This window comes from Anolis carolinensis, chromosome 2, assembly GCF_035594765.1.
Source record: "Anolis carolinensis isolate JA03-04 chromosome 2, rAnoCar3.1.pri, whole genome shotgun sequence".
Lineage (NCBI taxonomy): Eukaryota > Metazoa > Chordata > Lepidosauria > Squamata > Dactyloidae > Anolis > Anolis carolinensis.
This window is the reverse complement of record NC_085842.1, coordinates 87,258,406-87,284,685: the sequence shown is the minus strand read 5'-3', so window position 1 is coordinate 87,284,685 and position 26,280 is coordinate 87,258,406. Positions and strand designations below refer to the sequence as shown.

The following is a 26,280-nucleotide window of genomic DNA, read 5'->3' as shown; positions in this document are numbered from 1 at the left end:
TAATCTCCTTCCAAGTTTCTTCATAATTATTTTTTAAGAGCTGAGAGTTATGTGCCGTAATTTTAATCCCCAGGTATTTGACTTTATTCGTTATTTCCAGATTGGATATTTCCTGCAATAATTCTTTCCTATCTTTATTTATATTCTTTGTTAGAATTTTTGTTTTAGCTCTGTTAATTTTAAAGCCTGACACTTCCCCAAATTTTCCAATTTTATCCAGCCATTTTGGTAGTGTCTCTAGGGGGTTCTCAACAATGCAGACCACATCGTCAGCGAATGCCTTGATCTTGTATTCGTCCTTTCTAATTTTTGTCCCTCTTAGTTCCTCGTCTTTTCTAATTTCCTCTAGTAAGATTTCTAGAGTCATTATAAAAAGGAGGGGGGATAGCGGACATCCCTGCCTTGTTCCCTTCTTTATATTTATATATCCTGTATCTCTGCCATTAACTATTATGTTGGCCCTTTGTTTAGAATATATTGATTTAATAGCATTAATAAAGTAAAACCCCGTGTCCATATCCTTGATCATCTCTAAAAGGAATTCCCAACTGGTGTTATCAAACGCCTTTTCGGCATCCAGAAATACTAGTCCAACTTCCTTTTGTGGGTTGTTCTCATAATATTCTACAATGTTAATTATCGTTCTAATATTATTCCTTAGGTATCTTTGAGGTAAAAATCCCGATTGGTCCTCCTTTATTCTTACATTAAGTAATTTTTTTAATCTATTAGAGAGAATAGTAGTGAATATTTTATAATCATTATTCAGTAAGGAGATTGGACGATAGCTCCTGAGATCTGCTGGGTCCGTATTCTCTTTGTGAAGTAAGGTTATATTCGCATTTTGCCACGAATTGGGGATTATTGCTTTTTTTTTTAACTATTATTCATTATGTCTTTTAGGTTTCTTATAAGTTCATCTTGGAATGTTTTATAGTATAATGCCGTTAGCCCATCAGGGCCCGGGGCTTTGTTGTTAGGGAGCTGTTTTATAGCTTCTTTAATCTCTTCTTCCGTGATTAATCTATTTAAAGATTCTCTTTCCTCTTCCGTTAATTTTGTTAACTTTGCTTTTTCTATGTATCTAATTATTTCTTCTTTTTTAATCTGATCTTTTTGGTATAATTTCCCGTAAAATTCTTTAAACTGATTAGCAATAGCTGCGTCTCCCGTATACACATTCCCTTCTTTAATTATTTGTGATATGTGTTGTTGTTGTCTCCTTTTATTGATTTTTTTTGCTAACCATTTACCCGGTTTGTTAGCATTGACGAAGTTATTTAGTTTCAACAATTTTAAGTTTTTTGCCATTTTCTCCAGTTGTAATGAGCTTATGCTCTTCTTGATAAGTTCTAGTTGTAGTTTCGTTTTTGTGTCTCTTGGGTTTGTTTTTAGTCCATATTCTTTATTTTTTAGTTCAGCGTAAAGATTTAGTTCCTCTTCTTGTCTTTTCCTATTCTTAATCACTCCTTGTTGAATAAAAGACCCCCTTATCACCGCCTTACTGGCATCCCAGATAAATTCTGGTTTGGTTTCCCCATTATTATTTATCACAAAGTATTCCCTTAGAATTTTTCTATGTAGTTCTATATCTGTTTCTGATTTTAATAGGTTCTCATTTTACCTCCATCTTCTTACTTTCTCACTAACTTTCACTACTGCTTTTAGGGGGCAATGATCAGAGTGTAGCCTTGGCAAAATTTGTACCTTGGTGAATTTTGTTGCAATAGTCTTTGTGGCCCAGATCATATCGATCCGGGACCATGACTGATGGCGATCAGAGAAATAAGTAAAATCTTTAGTCCAAATATTCCTAGTTCTCCATATATCCAATAGATGAAGGTCATCTTTTAATTGTATAAAGTTATTCGGAAGCTTCCCTCCCTTATCCTGATTTGAACTTTTTTGTTTCCTTATCCGGTCCATTCCATTATCCACTACTCCATTAAAATCACCCAGGATTATCAAATTTTCATATTCTTGTTCTAATATCTTCCTTTTAAGCTGGTTTATAAACATTGTTTTTACTCCTACTGGGGCATAAATGTTACAAAGTAAGGTCACCTGATTATTAATTTTGACTTTAATACCTATCATTCGCCCTTCCTGATCTTTGAAGGCTATTTTTGCATCTAAGTTGTCCTTCACATATATGACCACCCCTCTTTTTTTTCTGAGCTTAAGGAATAAAATTCTTTGCCTAATGATTTTTGTGATAGTAATGATGCAAATTTCTGTTTTGTATGCACCTCCTGTAGGGCGATTATGTCATAATTCCCCGTTTTTAAGTGGTTAAATACAATTCTTTTTTTATTAGGAACATTAAGACCGCTAATGTTATTCGAGTAAATTGATACTGACATTTGGTGTTTCATCATATAGTCCTTCCATGGTTGTCAAAGCCTTGCCTGGCGCTTTTTGGTAATCTTCTGGGGATAACTCTCTAAGTCTTTTCTCTGCTTTCTTTTTAATATCTGCGTTGTCTTTATCCTCTGTTTCTGGTTCAGGTTTCTTTTGGCCTTTATTTTTCTTGAATTCTTGGCGGGATCCTTTTTCCCTGTCCTTTTGAATCTCTGTATAAAAGTCTTTTGCTTTTTGAATTGAGCTGATCCAAATCTTCTTTTCCTTGAATGTTGCCATTAGACCTTCTGTTTTGTCCCATCTAAATTTGATTCCTTGATTTTTCAGTTCGTCCGTGAGAAAGTAGTATTTTTTCCTCCTGATTCTTGTCTCATTTGGTATTTCTTTCAAAATAATTACTTTCTTCCCATTATAAGATGGTGGGTTCTTGAAGTTGCTTGCCAGGATGTCATCCCTTATTTTTTTCTTATTGAAGTTGACTATTATATCCCTAGGTACTCTATTTTTCTGGGCGTACCTTGTATTTATCCTGTATATTCTGTCCAAATTCAGTTCCATCATTTCTTGTGAGGTGTCTAACATCTCTGCTGTTATTTCCAAGATTATACTTCTAAGTTGTTGGTTTTCCTCTTCTTCAATGTTCCTGAATCTAAGTTGAAATTCTGCCTCTCTTACCGCCAGGGATTCTTGTTGCTTCTGTAAGTTTACATTAGCCTCTTCCAGTTTCACCATCTTCTGCTGTAGTTTCTCTTGTGTCTTAGCTGTTGTTGTCTTGTCCTTCCTGATGGAGCTTAGTTCCTCTTGGATTTGAGAGACTTCCCTTTTCACTGTTATAATTTCTTCTTTCACTTCATTCCTTAGTTTACCTATTTCATCCTGAAAAACCTTTTTGAGGTTCTCCTGCATCATTTCTTGACCCTCCTGCATTTTCTGCAATTGTTGCATTAGGTCTTTTAAGGAGGGTTCGCTTGGCGTTGAGTGCCTCCTGGTCATTGTCCCAATTGCATTAGTGGCATTCGATTTACTTGCTTTAGGGGTTGTGAATTTTTCCATTTATTAATCTAAAGAGTGTCCTCCACTAATCTTAGGGAATAAGTCAATTTATCTTAAATTGGATAATTGAGCTTATTCGATGTATGTCCTGATCTGGAAGAGGTGAGGTTGATAGGACAAGATCCTGTCTTGCTGTCGCTGTGGATTCTCTAAGTCCTTTGATCTTGTTTAATTAAGTCAGTTAAATGTAAGCTTCCCAAGCTTATCCCAACAGATTGTTTATTTGCCCAATCATTCTATTACTGTCCTTGATTAGGGGGTTCAGCTTGGGATCTCTTACCTTCTCTCACCAGTCTGAGTTAAGTATTCTATTCAGAAATTGAGAGGCAAAACGAGTGTAGAACCAAATAGAAATGCTTAGAGTAGCTGTTCCTCCAATGCCCTTCTTCCTCCCTTACTTGCTTGCTTCACCTCTGTCTCTAATGAAGGAGAGTCCATTGCTTATTTAAATTGCTTAAGACATAGGTTTCTCACCATTATTGATACTTTTGTTTTAATTTCTTCTTGCCCATGGCCCATCATTTGAAAAGGCACGAGATTTTTCATGGTTGCTTCAGCAAGATGTATGGCAAAGCTCACAATTTATACAGGATACAATTTGTATTTCAAATTTACAAGAGAGGAAAGACTTATGCAGAATGCATAGAAGTAAGAAAACAATGATGCTGTCAGGAGTTTTGAGTATAAGAAAAAATGACTGGACTGGTTTTCGAAGAGAAAGCAACAGCAGTCTCAGTGCTTTTTAAGAAAGGCACTTCCTTGGCCTGCTTTGATGGGAGAGTGTGAAAGGGGAGGAAGAAACTGGGATTTTTCAAAGGGGCTTCTTTTGCTTGCTCAAGAGGGAGGTGGAACCAATTGGAGTCTGTTCTCAAAGGCTTTCATAGCCAGAATCACTGGTTGCTGTAAGTATTCCAGGCTATATGGCCATGTCCCAGAAGCGTTCCTTTCTGATGTTATAATAATAATAATAATAATAATAATAATAATAATAATAATAATAATAATAACTATTTTTATACCCCGCCCCATCTCCCCAAAGGGACTCGGGGCAGCTTACATGGGGCCTTGCCCGATAAAACAATCAAATATCAAAAGAGTAGGGTTTATATATCTGTGGAAAGTCCAGGAAACCCTAAAATCAGGAGAGTAAATAAAGAACAACACTCTGAAAACAGGGGAATTCCAGACATGAAACTATCAGGACCAGCTAACACCTCCCAACAAAGGATTCCCTCAGGCAGGAAGCAGCCAGGCTTTGAATTTGCAAGGCCATTAAATGCCAATTAAGCTGGCTAATTGTACCATTGGCACTTGCTTCAAACAGACAAGAGTTCTTTCTCCCAACCTGGACTTTCCACAGATATAAAAACCTTGCTTTCCTAATTTCCAACAGACCTCATACCCCTGAGAATGCCTGTCATAGATGTGGGTGAAATGTCAGGAGAGAATGCTTCTGGAACATGTCCATACAGCCCAGAAAACTCACAGCAACCCAACTGGAGTCTGTTTTCTTCACTTGCCAAGTCTGCTGGAGAAGACGCAGCAGGAGATACGCTGCCTCTGTTGTGCATCTTCTGTACCTGCCCCAAAAGATATATTCCCTCTCTTTTCTGATATACATTCTCCACTTGGTAAGCCTACTGGAGAAGTCACAGAAGAAAGTTCTTACCAGTTGCTCTCTGCTCATGTGATCCTCTGAAGAGGAACTGTTTAATGCCAAGACATCTCAAGCTAGGCGAGCTTCTTTGAGATCACCCATTAATGCCTCTTTTGGTCCCTCTATCCTGGAAAAGGTAATTCCTGGTGGTATATCCTTTACACCTCTTTAAAATTGGTGGTGGGTTAAATAAAATTGCTAACTTTGTTACTATTACAGTTCCATCCTTTGGTCTCCAGTGATTACCTAGGAAATAGACTCTTTCCTTTTATGTCAGCTTCAATTTACATTGTGTGTTCAGGAATGCAACCACAACATAAATCAAGATCTGCCTTTAGTTTACCAGCTGCTTGACTGCAGGATGTGGTGGAATAGATTTCACAATGTACTGGAAAGATGTTTTATAGTGTACCACACACAAATGTATGTTGCCAGAAGATTCATGGGGAACAGCATTAACTATAGTGGACATTTTGTGAAGTAATTTATTTTCCCCAGTGCTCCTATTCCCCCCCCCCCCACACACACACACACATGTCCATATTCTATCACTGCGATGTTTTAATCTAAGGGATATTCCAAAAATTGTAATACTATTGCTACTCACAAATGCATTAATAAATGGGCAACAGTCATTCTATTTCAGAGCAGTTTATTCTTCTGTTAAAATGAGCTAAGTAAATGCAAATTCCTAAAGTAACACTGACAATTATAATCTCTCTTTGACAGTTATTTTAGTACTTAGATTACAGAATGGGTTAGCCTGTTATTAACCACTTCAAAGACCATGAGGGTGTCAGCCAAATCCTCTGAACAAGGTCTTCGTTCCTCCCACCTATGGAACGCTTCATACCTGAGCCCAATCCTTACCCAAGTAAAGACTATCTCTACCAAAGAAATCTTACATTCGCAAGTTCTTCTTCTCCCCATCGCTGTGCCCACTTGGTCTTAGTGCACTCACTTCCTTCACTTCTCAGCAGCACAATTTTTACAAAGACCTTGGGCTTTGTCTTAGCCCATGAAGATTCCTCAGAACAACCTTGAAGTTCTTATCTACTGTCTCTGACCTCACAGCTTCATGAGACGAGTAATATAATTCTTCCGCTTCCTTACTTCTGCCCATGTCTTGCTTTTGACACGAAACTTCAGCATCTCTGCTTTGAAGTCTTGGTGATGCATGGGACAGTAGCTCTGGGGCTCACACAGTTCCTGGAAGAAATGAAAGTGCTTCAAAATACACAATCTAATGTGTGCTTAGTATCTAGTGAGCTCGTCAATAGAAAAATGTTCTGCAACTTTAAAAGGTCAAAAATACACTGAAAATACAATTAAAAGGAACATGAACAGGACCTGAACAAATGAAAATATTGCATCCCATAATGCTGATCTTTCTTGCATCTCATGTTCCTGTGTTGTAATTAGCTACCCAACGCTGTTCTTTATCTTTCCCCCCTACATTCTGCATCTGTAACCAAGCATACAGAAGAAAGATCATCACCATCAGGGTGGAGGGGACCACAAGAGCCATCCAGTCCAATCTCCTTCTGCCACACAGGAATAACCGCTCAAAGCACTCCTGGCAGCCTCTGTTTAAAAGCCTCCAATCCACCACATGTTGAGGCAGTGTATTCTATTGCTAAATAGCTCTTACCATCAATATGTTCTTCCTAATGTTTAGTAGTAGCAGTAGTTTTTTAAAATCGTGTCAGAAGCAACTTGAGAACATACTGCAAGTTGCTTCTGGTGTGAGAGAACCGGTCGTCTACAGAGACGTTGTCCAGGGGACACCGGATGTGTTAGCTGGGAGGCTTCTTTCATGTCCCCGCAAGCTAGAGCTGACAGATGGGAACTCACCCCATCTCATGCATTCAAACTAGTAACTTTCAGGTCAGCAACACAGCCTTTAAGTCAGCAGTTCAGTCGGCACAAGGGTTTGACCCATTGCGCTACCACAGCTCCTTAGTAGCAGTAGTAGTTGTTGTCATTAATATTATTTCTTACCCACCTCTTACCCACTTTTCTCATGGTTCAAAGTGAGGAACAAAAACAGATTAAAATAATAATACATAACATTAAAAGCATAACATCTGTAAAACAAATACACATGTATAGGAAGAGGCAATCCTGTTGATAACCTAGACCCACTATTTATATAGCTTTAAAGGCAACAACCAACACTTCGTAATTTTCCCAGAAAAAAAATTAGTAGTTGGAGTGATTTTAATATTGATATTTCAGTGACTAATCTGGCTGCCATATTTTGTACTAATTCAAGTTTCCAAACTTGGCACAAAGGGAGCCCAATGTTCAGTGCATTGAATGTCTAGCCTTGAAGTTACCAGTGTTTGGAACATCTTCTTTAGACCCTTCGCTTCAAGGAAGGGGCACAGCTAGCGTAGCTGCCGAAGCTGCTAAGAGCACTTCTGGCCATCCCCTTCAGGTGTGCAACAGAAAGTTTTCAATTCTCCAAAGCTCTTTATGTACAAGTTTTCTACACAATACTACTACAGTAATTTACTCAGCTGCATATTCAACACAGCTTGTAAAGAGTTACTTTTTAAAGGTCTGATCTCTACCAATAACAGCTAGTAGAACCACCATGGGGAAGACTTTTATTTATTTATTTTGCTTGAGAGCTAACATTTAGTAAGAAAGGGGAAAATGCCCAACAATGCATCTGCAATACCAACACAGAAATTCAAATGTCAGATCAGATTAAATTATGTTACATGTATTGTGCATAGAGTTGGCTTTAAAGACTACTTGGAAATTTCATCTTGTTCAAAACAATGTTAACTAAAGGTATGTAGTCAACAGTTTTATCAACAGTTTTAACACATGGTTAATGGCTTTCCAACTCAAAGGAGCCCACTGTACTCTAGATTACAATATCTGAGGACTAAACAACCCTGCTTCCTTCCTCTCAAAGCCCTTCTATGGTGTTCTTCTTTTAAGGGTTAGCTAATTGGGTCAATAATATATCAGTACTATTTGTGGACATCTTGGAAATTTTACAAACCATATCTTTAGCTACACAAATCATATGTTTAGCTATACATAGCTCCCAAAGGCTTTCTGGTTAGAGTTCTGAGATGTTGTCTCTTTGGGAGATCACCCTGATGACGCATTTTCAGATAATTGGGTACAGGTGCCATTCTGCATTGACATCCCTGCTATGGACAGAATATGCCTTCACTTTCTGCTTGCAGTCCATCTGAATATATATGGAATTCCAAATTAATTGGCCAAGTTTTACACTAATAATAATTGGGAAAGAAATGCTTATTCTGGTTTTATCTATACAATGTAGAATGATATTTTGCCACTTATTTGGATTTATTGTTATAAAGCACTTTGCCAATGTTTTGACTTAGAGAACAGGATAAAAATACTCTGCCAACAGAAGTGCAAGCAACACGAACTATGAGTAGGATCATTTCCCTGTTTCCCAGAAGCTGCAAAATAATGGAATTGTAAGACACACAAATCCTTAAATCAGGAGTCTTCTTGTTACCTTGTGTGCTAGGAAGAAATCCTTGTAACCACCTTGAAGGAGATAAAGTTCAGGGTAGTGTAGTGCAGGATATTCATTCATGCCTCGGTCTTCCTCCCTCAAATAGCGGCACCTTTGATCAAACAAAAAGGCATGAGGAAATGATACTACATAGCAAATGTCCTCCCAAATCATCCTTTCGCCTCCTCTCAGACATGATCACCACCAGTGCTTTTCTGGGGCCCACACTTACATCTTGGGTCCCCTCTCAGAAGAATATTCACAGTGGAAGACAAGGATGATGCGCTTCTGTGGTGCTGGGGGGAGAAGAGGCTTCTTCAGAAAGAAATCAAATAGATCATCTTGCCTGTGGATATTCAAAGCCCCCTGTAAGTGGGAGACAAGGAAGAGAAAAAACATTAAAATATAGGCTCTCACACTACTCCCAAAAATGAATTTCTTCCTTGAACAGCATATGAATCCTTTACCTTGATGTGCCCCCCACGATACTCATAGGGGTAACGACAGTCAATGATGAAGAACTTCTCTATGAGGCTTTGGAACTGATCATTGATCAGAGCAGCCATCTGTAAGAAAAGCAGAATAGCACTCAGCTTTAACTAGTCAACTTTTGACTGTCAGAAATCTGTTGTGTGAATAAAATGGCTGACTGGGGGAGGGTGTGGTGGTGGTGAAGGGAAGATCCATATATGCCACTGGGTTCATATGAAGGTGGACAGGACAAAAAATGAAGTGGTATAAGTATAAAGGGAAAGGGAAAAGTTTTCCCTTGACATTAAGTCTAGTCCTGTCTGACTCTGGGGGTTGGTGCTCATCTCCATTTCTAAGCCGAAGAGCTGCCGTTGTCCGTAGACATCTCCAAGGTCATGTGGCCAGCATGACTACATGGAGCGCTGTTATCTTCCCGCCAGAGAAGACCTATTGATCTACTCACATTGCATGTTTTCAAACTGCTAGGTTGGCAGAGGATGAAGCTGACAGCGGGAGATCACCCAGCTCCCCAGATTCAAACTGCCGACTTTTCAGTCAGCAAGTTCAGCAGCTCAGCAGTTTACCTGCTGCACCACTGGAGGCTCCTGGTATAAATATAGGCTGCTCTTTTCCCTGAAAGTATATGTTTTCCTATCAGAAATTAAGTCAACATTTGCAAGTAAGACTAAAGGTAGACTGTGATAATGCTGGGATGATTTTGATAATCATCTATTGACTATTAAACATAGACTTTTGAGGTGAGAGCCACAGAGTGATGGGCAGAGAGACTTCTAGAACTTTTACTGAAGGAAATGATAGAAACAGAAAGAAGTGAAGAGATAGAGTTCAGGTGATGTGGAGGAGAGAGACAGATACATGGGGCAAAAAATACACAAAAGGGAAGAGAGAATGAACGAACGAACAAGGAGTGATGGCTTACAGTCTCAGAAGTGATGTATCTCAGGTCCTGATGCCTTCCTGATACAGTTGGCAGTGAATATACCTAAGGAGACAGCCACATTCAATTTCTACCTCTGCAATAATTTCAAAGGCCTGTTGTTATTCTTTTGAACTCCACAAAGATAAACTCTAAAGTCAAGACAGTAATCCTAGATGCTTTTCATAGAATCACAGTTGGAATGGACCTATAGGCTACTGATTCCAACTTCCTACTCAATATAGGAGATCCAGTTACAGCATCCTAACAGGTGACTGTCCAGTCTTGTTTTGAAGACAATGCAAGAAAGAGACACAAACTCCTCTCTAAGCCATTATTCCATTGCTGAGCCATTCTTATTGTCAAAAAAATTCTATTGTTTGTTTATCCAAGGCATACTTTCCCTGGACTCACTATTATTTCTGAATAAAAAGATGAATGTTTGAGCTGCAAGTCTTTTCTGCAATAATACTGAAAATATCCTTTTGATGCTCTCTCCAAAAATATCCCCCTATACTTTGAAATCCATGCTTCACTGCATAAAGCTTGCAAAACAAAATACTAGAAAATGTGGAATAATATTTTTTAGTCTGAAAACAAATATTCCATTAACAGAACAGTAGGGAGTCAAAAGGATGTGTATATATTCTTTTCAAACATCTATGCCCCAATTCATATGGGAGTCATTCTAAAATTATGTTATTATTAAATTACAGTAGAGTCTCACTTATCCAAGCTAAACGGGCCAACAGAAGCTTGGATAAGCGAATATCTTGGATAATAAGGAGGGATTAAGGAAAAGCCTATTAAACATCAAATTACATTATGATTTTACAAATTAAGCACCAAAACTTCATGTTATACAACAAATTTGACAGAAAAATAAATAATAATAATAATAATAATAATAATAATAATAATAATAATAATAATAACTTTATTTTTATACCCCGCCCCATCTCCCCAAAGGGACTCGGGGCGGCTTACATGGGGCCTTGCCCGATAAAACAATCAAATATCAAAACACAGCAATAAAACAGTTATCCAATAAAAACATCAATTACAGTAAAAACAATAGTTAAAATCAACATAAAACATACAATATTAACACTGGAGACTAATTCATAGAACCCAGGCAAAGTGCAACATGTGCCAAAATGGGCCGAAATGGGGAAGGTAATTTCACAGTTGAAATGGTCAAAGTGTTATAGCATTGGCAACACCTCGAGAATGGGGTTATTCTAAAATGGGCAGATAGATCAGTCCGACACCAAATTAAGTATCAAAGGCCTTTTGAAAGAGCCAGGTTTTTAAGCTCCTACGGAAGGAGAGGAGGGTAGGGGCCTGCCTGATCTCTCTAGGGAGCGAGTTCCAAAGCCGGGGGGCCATGACGGAGAAGGCCCTCTCTCTCGTCCCCACCAACCACGACTGCGAGGGTGGTGGGAGCAAGAGAAGGGCCTCCCCCAACGAGCGAAGAGAACATGCGGGTTCATAGGGGGAGATGCGGTCTCTAAGGTAGGTAGGTCCCAAACCGTTTAGGGCTTTGTAGGTGATAACCTGCACCTTGAATTGGGCCCGGAAAGTAAATGGCAGCCAGTGAAGCTCCTTAAACAGAGGCGTTGAACGCGCCCTGTAATTCGCTCCGGTTAGAAGCCTGGCTGCCGAACGCTGTACTAGTTGTAATTTCCGGGCCGTCTTCAAAGGCAGCCCCACGTAGAGCGCATTGCAATAGTCCAGTCTAGAGGTAACTAAGGCATGGACCACCATGGTCAGATCAGACTTCTCGGGGTATGGTCGCAGCTGGCGCACAAGATTTAATTGTGCAAAGGCCCTCCCGGCCACGGCTGACACCTGAGCCTCAATCCCCGAATCCAGGAGGACCCCAAAGCTGCGGACCTGCGCCTTCAGGGGGAGTACGACCCCGTCAAGCACAGGTTGCCACCCAATACCCCGATCAGACATACGACTGACCTGGAGGACCTCTGTCTTGTCGGGATTAAGTCTCAGTTTGTTCACCCTCATCCAGGCCAACACAGCGGCCAGACACTGGTCCAGAATCCGAGGGGCTTCCTTGGATTTAGGTGGAAAAGAGTAGTAGAGTTGGGTGTCATCCGCGTAGAGATGGCACCGTACTCCAAAACTCCGGATGACCTCTCCCAGCGGTTTCATGTAGATGTTAAAAAGCATGGGGGACAAAATAGAACCTTGCGGGACCCCACAGGTCAATGGCCAGGGGTCCGAGCAGGTGTCCCCCAGCTTCACCAACTGGGAACGACCCTCCAGAAAGGACTGGAGCCACTGGAGTGCAGTACCCCCAAGGCCCATCCCAGAGAGCCGCCCCAGAAGGATACCATGGTCGATGGTATCGAAAGCCGCTGAGATGTCCAAGAGAACCAGCAGGGTCACACTCCCCCTGTCCAGCTCCCTGCGGAGGTCATCCACCAAGGCGACCAAAGCCGTCTCAGTACTGAACCCAGGCCTGAAGCCAGACTGCGATTGGTCCAGAAAATCCGTATCTTCCAAGAATCCCTGGAGCTGAGAGGCAACCACCTGCTCCAAGACCTTGCCCAAGAATGGTAGGTTAGATATTGGCCTGTAGTTACAAAGATTGGCTGGATCCAATGAGGCCTTCTTCAGAATAGGCCTTACCACTGCTTGTTTTAGGCTAGATGGAAATTTGCCCTGCCCCAAAGAGGCATTAATTATTGCCACAAACCAATCAACTAACCCACCACTGGCCTGTTTTAAAAGCCAAGATGGGCAGGGATCTAGGGCACAGGTAGTCGCCCTCACCGCTCCAAGAATCTTGTCCACATCATCAGGTTGCACAAACTGAAACGAATCCCACAAGATCGAACAGACAGATGCCTCGGTTACCTCACCTGGCAATGCATCAAGACTGGCGTCCAAGTCGGAACAAATCTGAGCGACTTTGTCTGCAAAATGGTGAGCAAACTCGCTACACCTAGTTGCCGAGGAGTCAGGTGCCCCCCCCCCCCCCCCCCCGAGAAGGGTGGAGGAGCTCCCCAACAACTCGGAACAACTCAGAAGATCTATTTGTTGCAGACGCGATGCGGGCAGTCGTGAAAACCTTCCTGGCTGCCCGCAACGCCACGGAATAAGCCCTAATAGCGGCTTTAGACCGTGCTCGGTCAGAAACGTCGTGAGTTCTCCGCCAGCGCCACTCTAGTCTCCTTCTCCCACGTTTCATCTCCGCCAGCTCCCCGGTGAACCAGGGAGCCAGGGCAACTCTACGCAGCGAGAGGGGATGTTCGGGAGCGATCATGTCAATAGCCCTGGACAACTCGGTATTATAACGAGCGACCAAGGCATCGACAGGATCGTCAGTAGTTCAATACGCAGTAATGTTATGTTGTAATTACTGTATGTACGAGTTTAGCACCAAATATCACGATATATTGAAAACATTGACTACAAAAATGGCTTGGATTATCCAGAGGCTTGGATAAGTGAGGCTCTACTGTATTAAAATAGGATGCAGGGCAAGGAAACAATGGAGTATCATGACCCTAATATCCTCGAAGCAAGCAAAGAATCCTGCCTCTTCTGCACCTCAAGGTTGCCTTGCACTGAATTGCTATTTAATACTCCCCAGAACTTCTTCTCTCTTCCCCCCCTCCCCCCCCCCCCGCTTTTTTTCCTTTTTTTGCTGAACACCAATTTAAGTCATGCTCCAACCAAATCTTTACCTCTCCTAATGTTTGGTCTACAATTCCCATCCATCCCAATCAACACAACAAATGGTAAACCCAGTCCAAGATAATTCAAAGGATCAAAACCTCAATCTCTAGATTAAAAGAACAGTGAACGCCTTCTATATCCAGTTGCATGCAAATGGATGCTGTTTGCAGTCATCAGCAAAGCTACTCTTCTGACCCTTTTGCCTACCAACCCCTGAAGGTCACAAAAGCCAGAAAAAAACCTACATTGGAGAAATCACCAATCAGCTGTCTGAAGCTGTAGTCTTGATCAAGTGCTTTGACAATTTCAAGGTCTGACAGGGAGGCTGTCTTCTTCAAAAACATGGTCTATAAAGAAATGGTCATCAGCAACATGAAAGCAAGAGAGTTCCTCGCCATCTACTTTGCATGGACAGAAGAAGAAAGAACAATCAGTGGAAGATGGGGACTTCATCCTGACAGTTGTGTCTCTAACAGCTTTCAATGCAGCATTGAGGAGTGGCCACTAAGATCCAAGTGTTCAGGCAATGAGGCCTGGAGGCCAGGTCTCACCCAAGCAATATATTACCATATCCCTTCAAAGACTGAACATTTAATGTTAGAAGCTAGGAGATGGGGTGTTGCTGCATTTATTAGAAACATTGTAGTTAAATACAGTAGATGTTATAAGGTATGTATTTGTTGGGAGGGGGTGAGAGAATGGAATATTTTGGCTGAATGTCAGAAGATTTTAAATAGGTCTTGGTGAAAGGGAGAGTGAAATCTGACAAGTTCAAGATTAGGAACTTAGCTCAGTTAAGTATTTGAGTTGTTAGGAGGGTTAGGCAAGGTCAAATAAAATCAGGTTAGAGTTAGGGTTAGTTACAATATGACAGTGAGAAACAGAGGGATGCGATTTACATGTATTAAATAAGTAATCTGTGGTGTTACATTAAATTTCTCTTTAATAAACAATTTTTGTAATATATTTTTGCTTCTGATAACATAGTTAAACAAAAGTGGTGGTATCTGGTGGAGATATAAAATAAATAAACTCCTGCAGAGAAACCACAAGAGCATCTTGGAGCCCCCCCCCCACACACACACACACATACACACACTTGGTGGCTGCAGTGGTGGGATAAGAAGAAATCCTCACAGTGGTAGCAGTGGTGGGGATAAGTGGAAGTCTTCACACAATATCTTACCCCATCAGCCTCTTCTTGGATTGTACTGTTCTTCCATTTTACCTTGGCAGCCATTTGATCATCTTGGACTTTTACTGCCCTCTTCAACACAGGTCTGTTCAGTTTCTCTGGCAGTGATGGTGATCGGAAGAGGCGGCTCTTGTTCACGGAGACCTGCTCAGAGTAGGGTGCAAGCAGGAAAGGAAAAAACAGGAAAACAAGATCCAAAAACTAAGAACCGGAACTCCTGCCTTGGAGCTTCACAGACAGAGGATTGATACATGAAATTCCAACGTTGATCTCCACACTGAACAAAGTCTCAGATTCCTTAAGAATTCTTTCCCACATCTGGGCTCCCTTTGTTTATCTTTCAGTCTCTGAGAACAACTAATCTGTCTCTGCTTTGCACCCTCCCAGCTGAGCAATAAATGCAGGATTATCAGTAACCCTCTGGTCTCCTCCACATTCCTTTTAAAGTCAGTCTCTGGGAGATTCTCATGAGAAACACGGTCTATCCAAAACATTTTTTTTAAAAAAAGCTACAGACAATGCGATTGCTGTTGCCCGTTTTTGGTCCAAAACTATTTAGCTGTTGTGATTCCTTTATATTATCACTTTTAAACTTATTTATTATGCAATGCTTTTGACACAAAATAAATATCAAAAAACACTTCCCCTTCCCCCCACAGATGTAACAGGCTCAAACAAAAAATCCTCAACCTCATCCTCAGAGGATTCACAAGCTCATCAGCAAGCCTCTTGCCTAGTTTACAAGATTTTTATACTTGGGTGCAAAAGTAAGCTACATCAGAGTTTGTGGACATGATTAGCTAGATCAGAGGGGGAAAACAAATAGCCAGCTGTCCATATGCCTTTTTGGAGAGGGGAGGGGAGAGGGGAAACACAATGATAGACAGCATGGTGTTGATGTGTTGTTATTTTTAAATGTTTTACTTGCTTTAAAAGAGGCTTTTGGCAGTAGAAGTATGATTTTCCTATAAAACTATGTAAACACTTTTTATTTTTAGAAGAATTGATAATGAACATATGGTTACTTATGCTGCCTAATGCTAGCAATGAAGGAAAGGAGGGTGCAGTTCCAGGTGGGCTTAAAGGAGGAGGATTGGACCTAGAGCCGGTGAAAGACCACCATCTTTATTAATATCCTGCGTTTTCCCTAAACATATTTATTTATTTATTTATCACACTTGTACCCCGCCTTTCTCATCCTGAAGGGGACTGAGGGTGGCTTTACAAAGGCAGCAATTCAATGCCACATATACATATATATATCGATAAATAAACAAATGCATTAAAATCCACGCCAATTAAAACCATAAACATTGATACATCAATTAAAACTATGACAGACAAGGCAATTAAATCATACAAAAAGTCATAGAATCATAGAATAGTAGAGTTGGAAGAGACCTCATGGGCCATCCAGTCCAACCCCCTGCTAAGAAGCAGGAAATCGCATACAAAGCAGCCCCGACAGATGGCCATCCAGCCTCTGCTTAAAAGCCTCCAAAGAAGGAGCCTCCACCACAGCCCGGGGGAGAAAGTTCCACTGTCAAACAGCTCTCACAGTCAGGAAGTTCTTCCTGATGTTCAGGTGGAATCTCCTTTCCTGTAGTTTGAAGCCATTGTTCCGTGTCCTAGTCTCCAGGGCAGCAGAAAACAAGCTTGCTCCCTCATCCCTATGACTTCCCTTCACGTATTTGTACATGGCTATCATGTCTCCTCTCAGCCTTCTCTTCTGCAGGCTAAACATGCCCAGCTCTTTAAGCCGCTCCTCATAGGGCTTGTTCTCCAGACCCTTGATCATTTTAGTCGCCCTCCTCTGGACACTTTCCAGCTTGTCAACATCTCCCTTTATCTGCGGTGCCCAAAATTGGACACAGTATTCCAGGTGTGGTCTGACCAAGGCAGAATAGAGAGGGAGCATGACTTCCCTGGATCTAGACGCTATACCCCTACTGATGCAGGCCAGAATCCCGTTGGCTTTTTTAGCTGCCACATCACATTGCTGGCTCATGTTTAACTTGTTGTCCACGAGGACTCCAAGGTCTTTTTCGCACACACTGCTGTCAAGCCAGGCGTCCCCCATTCTGTATCTTTGATTTCCATTTTTTCTGCCGAAGTGAAGTATCTTGCATTTGTCCCTGTTGAACTTCATTTTGTTAGTTTCGGCCCATCTCTCTAGTCTGTCAAGATCGTTTTGAATTTTGCTCCTCAAATTGATTTCATTTCAACAAAAATGAAATCAATAACATCAACAAGAATTTAAATCTTGCAGTTAAAAATAAATAAAGCTATTTTAAAACAATTAAGATACTACCAGTCTAGGTAAAGGTAAAGATTTTCCCTTGACATTAAGACTAGTCATGCCCAGCTCTGGGGGAATGGATCTTCATTTCTAAGCTGAAGAGCCAGCGTTGTCCGTAGACACCTCCAAGGTCATGTGGCTGGCATGACTGCATGGAGCGCCGTTACCTCCCCGCCAGAGCAGTACCTTTTGATCTACTCACATTTGCATGTTTTTGAACTGTTAGGTTGGCAGAAACTGGGCCTAACAGCGGGAGCTCGCTCCGCTCCCCGTATTCAAACCACCAACCTTTTGGTCAGCAAGTTCAGCAGCTCAACAGTTTAAACCGCTGCGCCATTGGGGACTCCAGTCTATCAGTCTACCAGTCTAGCACCCATTAAAAACATTTCTTTAAAAACATTCAATTCTGAATTATTTGTGGGAACAAAAAAACCCAAACCCCTGCCTGCTGATGGAAGCCCCACAAGGAGGGAGTCATATTTAAAAGAGAGCTCCAGAGGCAGCCATCATGAAGCTCTGAAGTTACTGACCTGCCATTAGACATTCCCCCGAGTTAAGTGAATCAAATTCTTTGATCAAGTCTCCCAGAGAAGTTTAACAGACACATTTCCTCAACAACTTTGTAAGTAAATTCATGGTTTTAGTAGCCCACAGTATTTATGTCACTCATTTCCTTCCAAATTTTAAGAGTATTATACTGGGTCAACTTGGAGGGATCTTACATGTCTTAAGCAAACTGATTTGCAATGTAGTAAGTATGAGCTTGTACTTGCCTCACTGATATTGATGTCCTGGGTGAGGAGAGGTCCAGACAACAAGGCAGCCATGCTGGAGAGATGCCCAGTGAGAAGCCTCTAAGGAAGAAACACAGAACACAATAAAGCAAAATACAGTTTTAAAGTATAGTTTTCCATCACAGTGGAAGAGATCGGAGGCCAACAAACTTCCCCTAACCCTTTCAATCTTTTTTTCTTCTTCTTATTTTTTTTTTAATTTTTTGATTCTTACAAAAAAATTCAACCTATTTTTTCTTTTTTTCCTTTTCTCCTTTTTTGACTTTGATTCTCTCTTTTTTGGGTTTTTTTTCTTTCTTTTTTTGGGCTTTTTAAAAAATGTTTACACTGCTACTCTATTATTTCTTTAGCCCTATTATTCTTAAACTTATATGTTCCCCCACTTTTATTGTAAAAAGGAAAACCATCTCTCTATCTTATTCTTTTAATTACTTCTTTATTCTCAATAAAATGATTTTTAAAAAATAAAGCAAAATACAGAAGCAATGTAGGATAGCCAAATGCAAGAAAGGACAGATCTTCAGTATCTTTAACAATTGCATGGAAGGAGGAATTTTGGCAAGTGCAGCAAGAATGGCAAAGTACATTTTCTCTGAAATCCTTTCTTCCATTGACCCATAAAGAATCCTTTCCCCTTTTTGCATTTGACTTCCCTAGATCCAAGGAAAGCTTCATAGTTCTGAATACAAAAGATAATTTTATAATAGAATTGCATTGTGTATTGATATATCAACGTAATTAAATATGTCCAACAAGAATATAATGTACCTCTGCTCCACAAAAAAAAATCAGCATTTTGTTATAGATGGTGGAGTAACAATATTAATCCTTCAACCAGTGAAAATACATAACAAATAGATTTATTGGCTAAACTTTCATTGTAGCTTCCTAAATCTCAGTGCTCAAAAAAAATTAAGAAAAATTTACTTGCTTGAAGTATACAGTCATCTACAACTATGGAAACTGAATGACTTCTTGATAGAGATAGATCAATAGATTTGAGGCCAACACCACAATCCTATTCTTTACTAAACCTCGGAAACCATGCCTATTTTAAGCTTCCCTTTAATTTTCTTATTTTACATTTGTCTTATGTTCAGCATGAATACCTCTGCACTATGAATTTGACAGACATACAATTTAGATTGGGATCATACAGCATGTCAGCTTACCTCCCATAGACTATAGGATGTTGTGGAAGAGCTCCTGATGCCTTTGGTACACTGGCATGAAACTCTTTTGACATATAGAACAAATGGTTTTATATTGGCAAAGAGACACAAAGAAGAGGCATTACGGAGAGCAACAGGGAATGTCTTGGATTCACAAGATCCAAAATCCCTTTGTCACTCTAGCATGGCATCCGATCAAAAGCTCTCTGTTCTCTGCATCCATATTTACAACTTTGGAGAAGTTGTATAATGGCATTGGTGTTATGGAAGACCTACTTCTCTGATTCCCCGAGTAGCACAAATGTCTGCAGGGCAACCCTGACATTCTCTCTTCACCTCTGACTCTTCTTGATTAGTGAGATCAATCTCTGGAAAGCTGTCCAGGCTGCCTGGAGCTCTTGCTCGTTCCACTGTAGCAATTGGACTGCCAAGGTTTTTGATCTCTAGGTCCCCAGCTTCCTGCAAGAAGGAAAGAACACACAGGTGACCACCTGAGAGCACCCAATAACCCGGCCTGCTAGACATAGATGGCTTTGATAAGTCAGAGGCTTGCCGGACCCTCCCTTGCCCCACTTGTGTCAGCACTAGATTTGGACATGTATTGTCACTGTTCAGGGTTGCTCCGTTTTGGGGGCACTACTGGAGCTCTAGTTCTCTAGTTTTTTCTACCTCTTTTTAGTTTTTCAAAATAAACTTTCTGAGGGCAAAACACACCTAATTATTTTGCTGCCTGTGTCTCAAGCTGCACCTTTTAAAAGATTGGGGTGAAAGTTTGTGGTGCCCTGAACTCAGATACCCAATAGACCTGGATGGCAGAACTGAAATTTTGCCAATCTCTTTTCAGTACTCTGCCCAAGCAACCAGCGGGAGAAGTGTGGCATCAAAGATGGGTCCGGCTGTGGCGTGGCAAAGCAGTCAGCCAGTGATATCTCTTTGCAATGTGATTCTGTCTTCTGGGTTGCACTATGGGGCCGGGTCCTGCCACTGTGCCATGACACCTCCTGATCCAGAAAGCAATTCGACCTGCCTGCATAATGCCATGCGGAACCACCCTCACCACCTTGGCTGGAATCTCACCGGTGAGTTGAGGTTCTGTCAGATTGGGGAACTAGGGACACCCAGCACTTGAGCTTAATGGGGTTCAGGAGAGGAATGTGTGTGTGTGCTTGAGATGTCCAATAGTGGATGAAGCGAAAGGGAGCCTGGTACACTGAGTTTCTATATTAATTCTCAAGAGGAGCGGTCAGTTCCTGAGTAAAGTGTGTGGAATAAAGTTGGTCTGGATTGTTGTGAATTTTTTGGGCTATATGGTGATGTTCAAGCAGTATTCTCGTCTGATGTTTTGCCTGCATCTATGGCAAGAATCTTCAGAGGTTTGTTCAGAGGTCTGTTGTAAATGAAACAATATGTAAAAAAAAAAAAAACCCTTACTGGTCCCTGGCATCAGATAGCCTGAGAAGCCCTGCTACATATGTAGCATCATGTGCAGCAGGGCTTCTCAGGCTGAGATAGATAGATAGCTTTGGATAGCACAGGGAAAGGTTAATACCCCTGTGGTGTTTGTTTTGCTGTCTGTGTTCCTATTCAGACTGTTTCACCTCACTTTCCACCCCTGTGATTATTAGATTTTGAAAAAATTGGCTTGTTGTGGAAACAAGTATCGGTGAGAAAGCTTCAGTAGTCTCACCCCCGTTCTTAACTATGAGCCGTTTATAAGCCGGGTATTTTTAACTCGGGAACTGCCTGTACTTCATATTTTCAAGTGCAGTTATTTTAGAACAGTTAGTAAATCATATTAAATCATATTAACCCACCAGCATTGCATTGTAACAGGTCAGTGGTGAGTCTGGTAGTCTTTTCCGGAACAGCAGGGACCTTGGCCATCCTGGATGATTATACAGTCTGCCTTCCTAAGAGGATATAAAGAAAAAAGAGCACTGATAAATGAACCCCTACACTGGAATCAAGAACAGAGAAGATTCAGGGAGGAATTGGGGCAGGGCTGAGCAACTCTCTGTCTTCCACATACTTTAGACACCATTAATTATATTGGCTAGGGATGAAGGGAATTACAGTCCAATTTTATCTGAAGGGCTGCCCTTTGCACACTCTCCTGAGCTGGAAGCAAGTATGCCTGCCATAACATGGAGGAAGTGCCTAGATTCTGCAGCCTTTGGGTCCGCACAGCTGCCTGGCCTACAGTTTGTACATACATATGAGAAAAAAGTTACCTATGGTCACTGGTACTCACATTTTCTTTGATTATGGAAGGACTGTTGGCCTCCCCAGTTACACAGTGAATTTCATGTGGGAGGTCTGGGGTGCTGCATCGTACCTGGGGCTGAATGGCCAAAAGCAAAACGTAAGAATGTTTTCTGCACTTACAGATTATGAACTCCAGAGCAATAACAACTGGTTTACCAAGCTCTGTGGAACATGACTTCATGGCCTGTTTGGAATCTGAAAATCACCACATGTTGCCACTGTTATGAGTCTTAATATGACCCTATCAAGATTTTGGCAAGATTTATTCAAAGGTAGCATTTGCCTTCCTCTAGGGTTCAGTCTGGACTGCTTAAGGTCAACCATTGGGTTCCCCGATATCCTAGTTCCCTTCTCAAGCCACTACACCACATTGGTTCTCAGTCACCTCTAAGGCGAGCAAACTCAGTTCCAGGACAGTATAAAAAGAAGGCATTTCCATTCAAGAGTTATTTATTCAGATTTACACTCTGTTTCTCTCACAGAAGTGGGATCAATTTTCTTCTCACAACGGCTAATTTTGCCTATGGGGTGCCTACAAGAAGGATATGAGTACAATAACACTATAGCTTTCATTTGTGCTCTCAAGCTACTGATATACATACTACTTCTAGTACTTGAGATAATTGCATTTCCATCCTGACTGGTAGTCATTGAGATCCTCATCCTCCATGGATTTGTCCAGTCCCACTTCAAACCATTCCAAGTTGGCAGCCATTCCTATACTGTATGGTAAATAATTTCTCTGTTTCATTAAACATTGTGCAAGAATCTATTTGTCTAATGCCGTCTCTCTCTCTTCCAGACATATCCAGCTCTAATACCTGTAGCTCTGTGGCTGAAGAAATAATATGAAAAAGAGCTTTGGCCCCATCTACTGGCCAAAGGAACACAAGCATGTGTTCTAGCAAGACCACCAAGTATAGGAATATCAACCTGAACTGAAATGGATTTAAATACTTGTTCGTAGCTCAACACCTTATTTTGGTTTCAAAGAACACCCCTACCTCCTTTCCACCCCACACTCCCCACTTTACTTCTTTTTCCCTTGCGTGTATTGTCTTTCCAAATCTGTAATTATCAGGACAGTGCTTCTCTTTTAATTTATTGGGAGAAAGCAACTGTTTGAAAATAGGGTAAAATACAAGTAGGAAATACATAAATTCAAGCAAACTCAAAATATACTCACTTGGAACAGCTGCACACCTTGCCTTCTCGAGCCTTTGCTAGAAGGGAAATAAAAGATAACCAGTCAAGAGTAATAACTGTTAGGGGTGCTCTGGGAAGACCTAGAAATCAATTTACCATCCACTTTCAAATGTATTAACAGGACAATTACACCTGTTATGAGCTGTCTATAAACTCAAACCTACTTCTTGTTTGTTTAGCCTGAACTATATTAGTTGATTTTTAAAAAATATTTTATGTTTTGTCTTTTTACCTTTAAATCCTTTTAACATTGTCAAAAATGTAACCTTATTTTAATGTTCACTTTTTTTTACATTGTGACCCCCAGGATCCATGGGACAGATATCCACTGTGTCATTAATCCATGTCAGACAAAGGATGTCCTCTCTAGGCATTTTCCAGAACCTCCAGTATGATTCTATGGTATTCTTGGCCCATTAGCCCTTAATTTCAATTCTGTTCAATAATATCCATGGGTCCACATATTCACACAAAGTCTGGGAACATATCCCTCATGGACATGTGGTGGTACTGTATGTTTTAAACTTTATTGTAAGTCTCCTTGAATCCCAATTTTAGGAGAAAAGCTGAATATTAATAAATATAATAAATATAACAAAATCCAATACTCACTTTATTCTTATGCTGACTAAAGAAGCAAAAAACAAGCCCTCGGTAGCACGGGCAACTGTGGCCTTTCAGATATTTTTGAACTATAGTAACCATAATCCTTCACTAATGGCTATGCTGGCCAGCAATGATAGTAACTGGATTTACACAAAAAAATCTGGACAAACCATTGCTGCCCAACCCCATCTAGGCTGGCACTGCAGATGCCATCAAAGTGCTTTTCATTGAATTTTTAGCCATAAACTCTGATGAACTAAAGAACATTGATTAGCAGAACATATATGGAATCAGATGAGCTCTAAAAATGTCTAGGCAGATCTTACAGTTGATCCTGAAGTTCCCCAGGGTCCTTCTGATCTGCAACAGGACAGAAAGAAGTCAGCAAAATAACAAAGGAAGATGTCCTAAGGAAAATACAACTGATGGGATCAATGCCAGAACAGTGCCTATGTCTACAAATGCAACTTGATGTCCTTCAGATGTGCTCACAATTTCTAACTACTGGCCAGATTGGCTGGTGCTGCATTTAAAACATCTGGATAAACCTAGGTTACTTATTTATTCATGGCATTACCAGGAAAAAGGGCTAAGCAAAAAAAAAAGAAAATAAAAAAGGACAGCATCAAAGAAAGCTTACTGGTTGTTCACATCTCTCTTGTGTTTCAAATACTTCTGCAAACTATTTACTGATAGACTACAGTATAAAAGACATCCAGGGCCCATTTAAAATTTTGTTAGGTGTAAACTCCACAAAAAACAGTACTTGGCTGAAGCTGGACTTTTTTACAATATGCTTTGAATAGAAAGAGGAAAGTGAGTGCTCTAATTTATTTATTATTTATTTCTTTATGGCTCTTATATCCCACCTTTCTCAATCCCTGAGGGGACTCAAGGCGGCTACACAACATAGGCAATGTGTTGTAGTAGAGCCTGTGAGTAATGTTGCAAGCAGTAGTTTGAATACCAGAAGGGGGAAAAGGGTTACTCGCAAGCAGGAGTCAGATGAAGAACAACAAAGGAAAAGGCTCCAGGATATACTTATGTCGCCTTCTGATGAAAACACATGTGAAGGTTTTTCTAGTGATGAGGAGTCAATGAGCGAGGAGGGAGGTGTGGTGGATGAGAATAGAGGTACTAAGAGGATTACTTGGGAGCAGGAATCAGATGAAGAACGGGAAAGAAGATTTGGGATATACTTACTGCTCCCACAGATGATGAATCATTTATGGGTTTCTCTGGGAATGCTGGGTCTGGCAGTAACAAAGAATGGGGAGGATACAATGGATTGGACTAAGATACAAGAGGTAAGAGATGTATGTGCAGAGCCAACTTCTAATGACACGTTTGTGGGATTTTCGGGACATGAGGATTGGCAAATGGGAGACACATCCGAGTCATGGGGAAACCTAAGTCTTGACAGGAGATGGAGGAACTGGAGAGATGGAAACAGGGGTTCATGTGTTAAGACAAGGACAGCTGCAAGAGGTGATGATGTGGTGGAGGCCAGCTCATCATCGGATGATAGTGTGTAAGTTAAAAGTAGGCTTTGAAATGGGTAAATTTTGCAGAAGGCAAAGTGTCAGTATTGTGTGTATTTGTTGCTGCCTGTCTTCCTGTTGAGTTTTGGATTCGGGTCCTGCAGCTTCGTTTTTGTGGTTCTTTTGGGTCTTCAACTTGGACTGACTTATCATGAGTGTGGCTTTTTCCCATCCTGGACTCTTGGACTGATTTGACTACGGCTCTGTTTGACCACCTTGGAAACGACGTTTGTTTGGACTTCTTCTACGGTGACTCTGGGACTTCGGCTGGCTTTGACAATTCTTCTTTGCATTTAACCCTTTGGGTGCAGCGCTGTCTGTTGGAACTCTTTTGTTACAGCGCTGTTTGCTTGCTGTTTACTTTGACTGTGTTTTAATCCAGGTTATTTTCCATTTGCTTTTTGGAGCCCAGTTTGGGCAAAGTCTTTGAGTTTTGGCCAGAGACATTGAAGCTAAATGTCTCTGAACATATTATTGTTTTACAATAAACCTTTTGTTGGATAAGTGGTGTGTGTGACTCTTTAAGGCCTCTGTGTCTTGACACAATGCCTTTAAAAACATAGTACAATTGTCAAGAGTCAGACGCCAATTAGCGAACAAAAATAGTTTATTCAGCAGATAAGCCAAAAAGTAATGTTAACACACAAAAAACCTTGAAACACTTCACTATCAGTGCTTCAAGAGCAGTTCAAACAAAAATTCAGCAACACAAGCAGGTAAAAACAAAGCTAAACAAACTTAGTGCAAACTGCACTTTCTAAGTCCAAGCCCTGCCAGCCGGCTCTGTAGTTTTCAAAGGATCAGTTCCCAAAAGAAAACACCAAATTGGTCAGGAAACAAACAAACAAACAAAGAATGCAGTAGACTGCTTCCACAATGTGGATAAAGCCGAAGGCTCCAAAAGGATGGTGAAAAGACGTCGTCCGGGATTCCAAGGTCAGGTCAGGAGATAACAGCGGTGTCCAAAGAGCAAGCCAGGAGTCAAAAGCCGATAGTAGTCATCAATCACAGGACGAAGGCAGTAGCAAGGTCAAATTCCGATCCAAGGTCTGAACAGGGTGCAGTCATCCAAAACAGGTCCACGATAAGACACAGCGAGAGCCAAGCTAGGTGATAACAGCAGATTCAAATCATAGTCCAAGTCCAGTCTTCATGGAAACACAGAGATCCCAATGGCGCCTCAGCAACACCTTGCCACACGCAAAGTGCAGTGGCCAAACATTCCCATTTTATTCCCCTTCCTCCTGGGTGACCAAACACCAGGTGTCCCAAATCTACTCAGAATCTGAGCTCCACACAGCTAGAGCTCGTGGATCTGGAGTACCTAGCAATTCGTCGGAGTCCCAATCATCCTGCCCACACTTAGCCCCATGAACACTTAAAGAACCATCCTCCCTTCTCCAAGCATCCCAATTGGGATCAGCTCCTGCAGAAACTCCAGGTTCAGAAGTATCCATAGACCCCAAATCCCCAGACATCTCCGGTGGCTGTGCCCATTCAGTGCCCG

At 41.0% G+C, this 26,280-nt stretch overlaps 1 protein-coding gene across 6 annotated transcripts in view; it reads right to left on the bottom strand.

Moving 5' to 3' along the window:
* Nucleotides 1–5,706: 5,706 nt before the first annotated feature.
* cdc25c (cell division cycle 25C) overlaps nt 5,707–26,280 on the bottom strand; it is a 28,150-nt gene continuing 7,576 nt past the window's right edge. For 5 of the 6 annotated variants that reach the window (XM_062970144.1, XM_062970143.1, XM_062970139.1 and 2 more), the window contains 13 exons: nt 23,559–23,592; nt 22,607–22,643; nt 21,407–21,496; nt 20,970–21,065; nt 19,492–19,614; nt 17,963–18,043; nt 14,882–15,034; nt 13,941–14,042; nt 9,997–10,059; nt 9,053–9,151; nt 8,818–8,951; nt 8,586–8,697; nt 5,707–6,280 (listed from right to left, as the gene is read on the bottom strand). In XM_062970144.1, coding sequence (XP_062826214.1) covers nt 6,140–6,280; nt 8,586–8,697; nt 8,818–8,951; nt 9,053–9,151; nt 9,997–10,059; nt 13,941–14,042; nt 14,882–15,034; nt 17,963–18,043; nt 19,492–19,614; nt 20,970–21,065; nt 21,407–21,496; nt 22,607–22,643; nt 23,559–23,592 — 1,265 coding nt within the window. In that variant the 3' untranslated portion in view covers nt 5,707–6,139. The remainder of the gene's footprint in view (nt 6,281–8,585; nt 8,698–8,817; nt 8,952–9,052; nt 9,152–9,996; nt 10,060–13,940; nt 14,043–14,881; nt 15,035–17,962; nt 18,044–19,491; nt 19,615–20,969; nt 21,066–21,406; nt 21,497–22,606; nt 22,644–23,558; nt 23,593–26,280) is intronic. The other variant, XM_062970140.1, reaches the window with a different exon arrangement.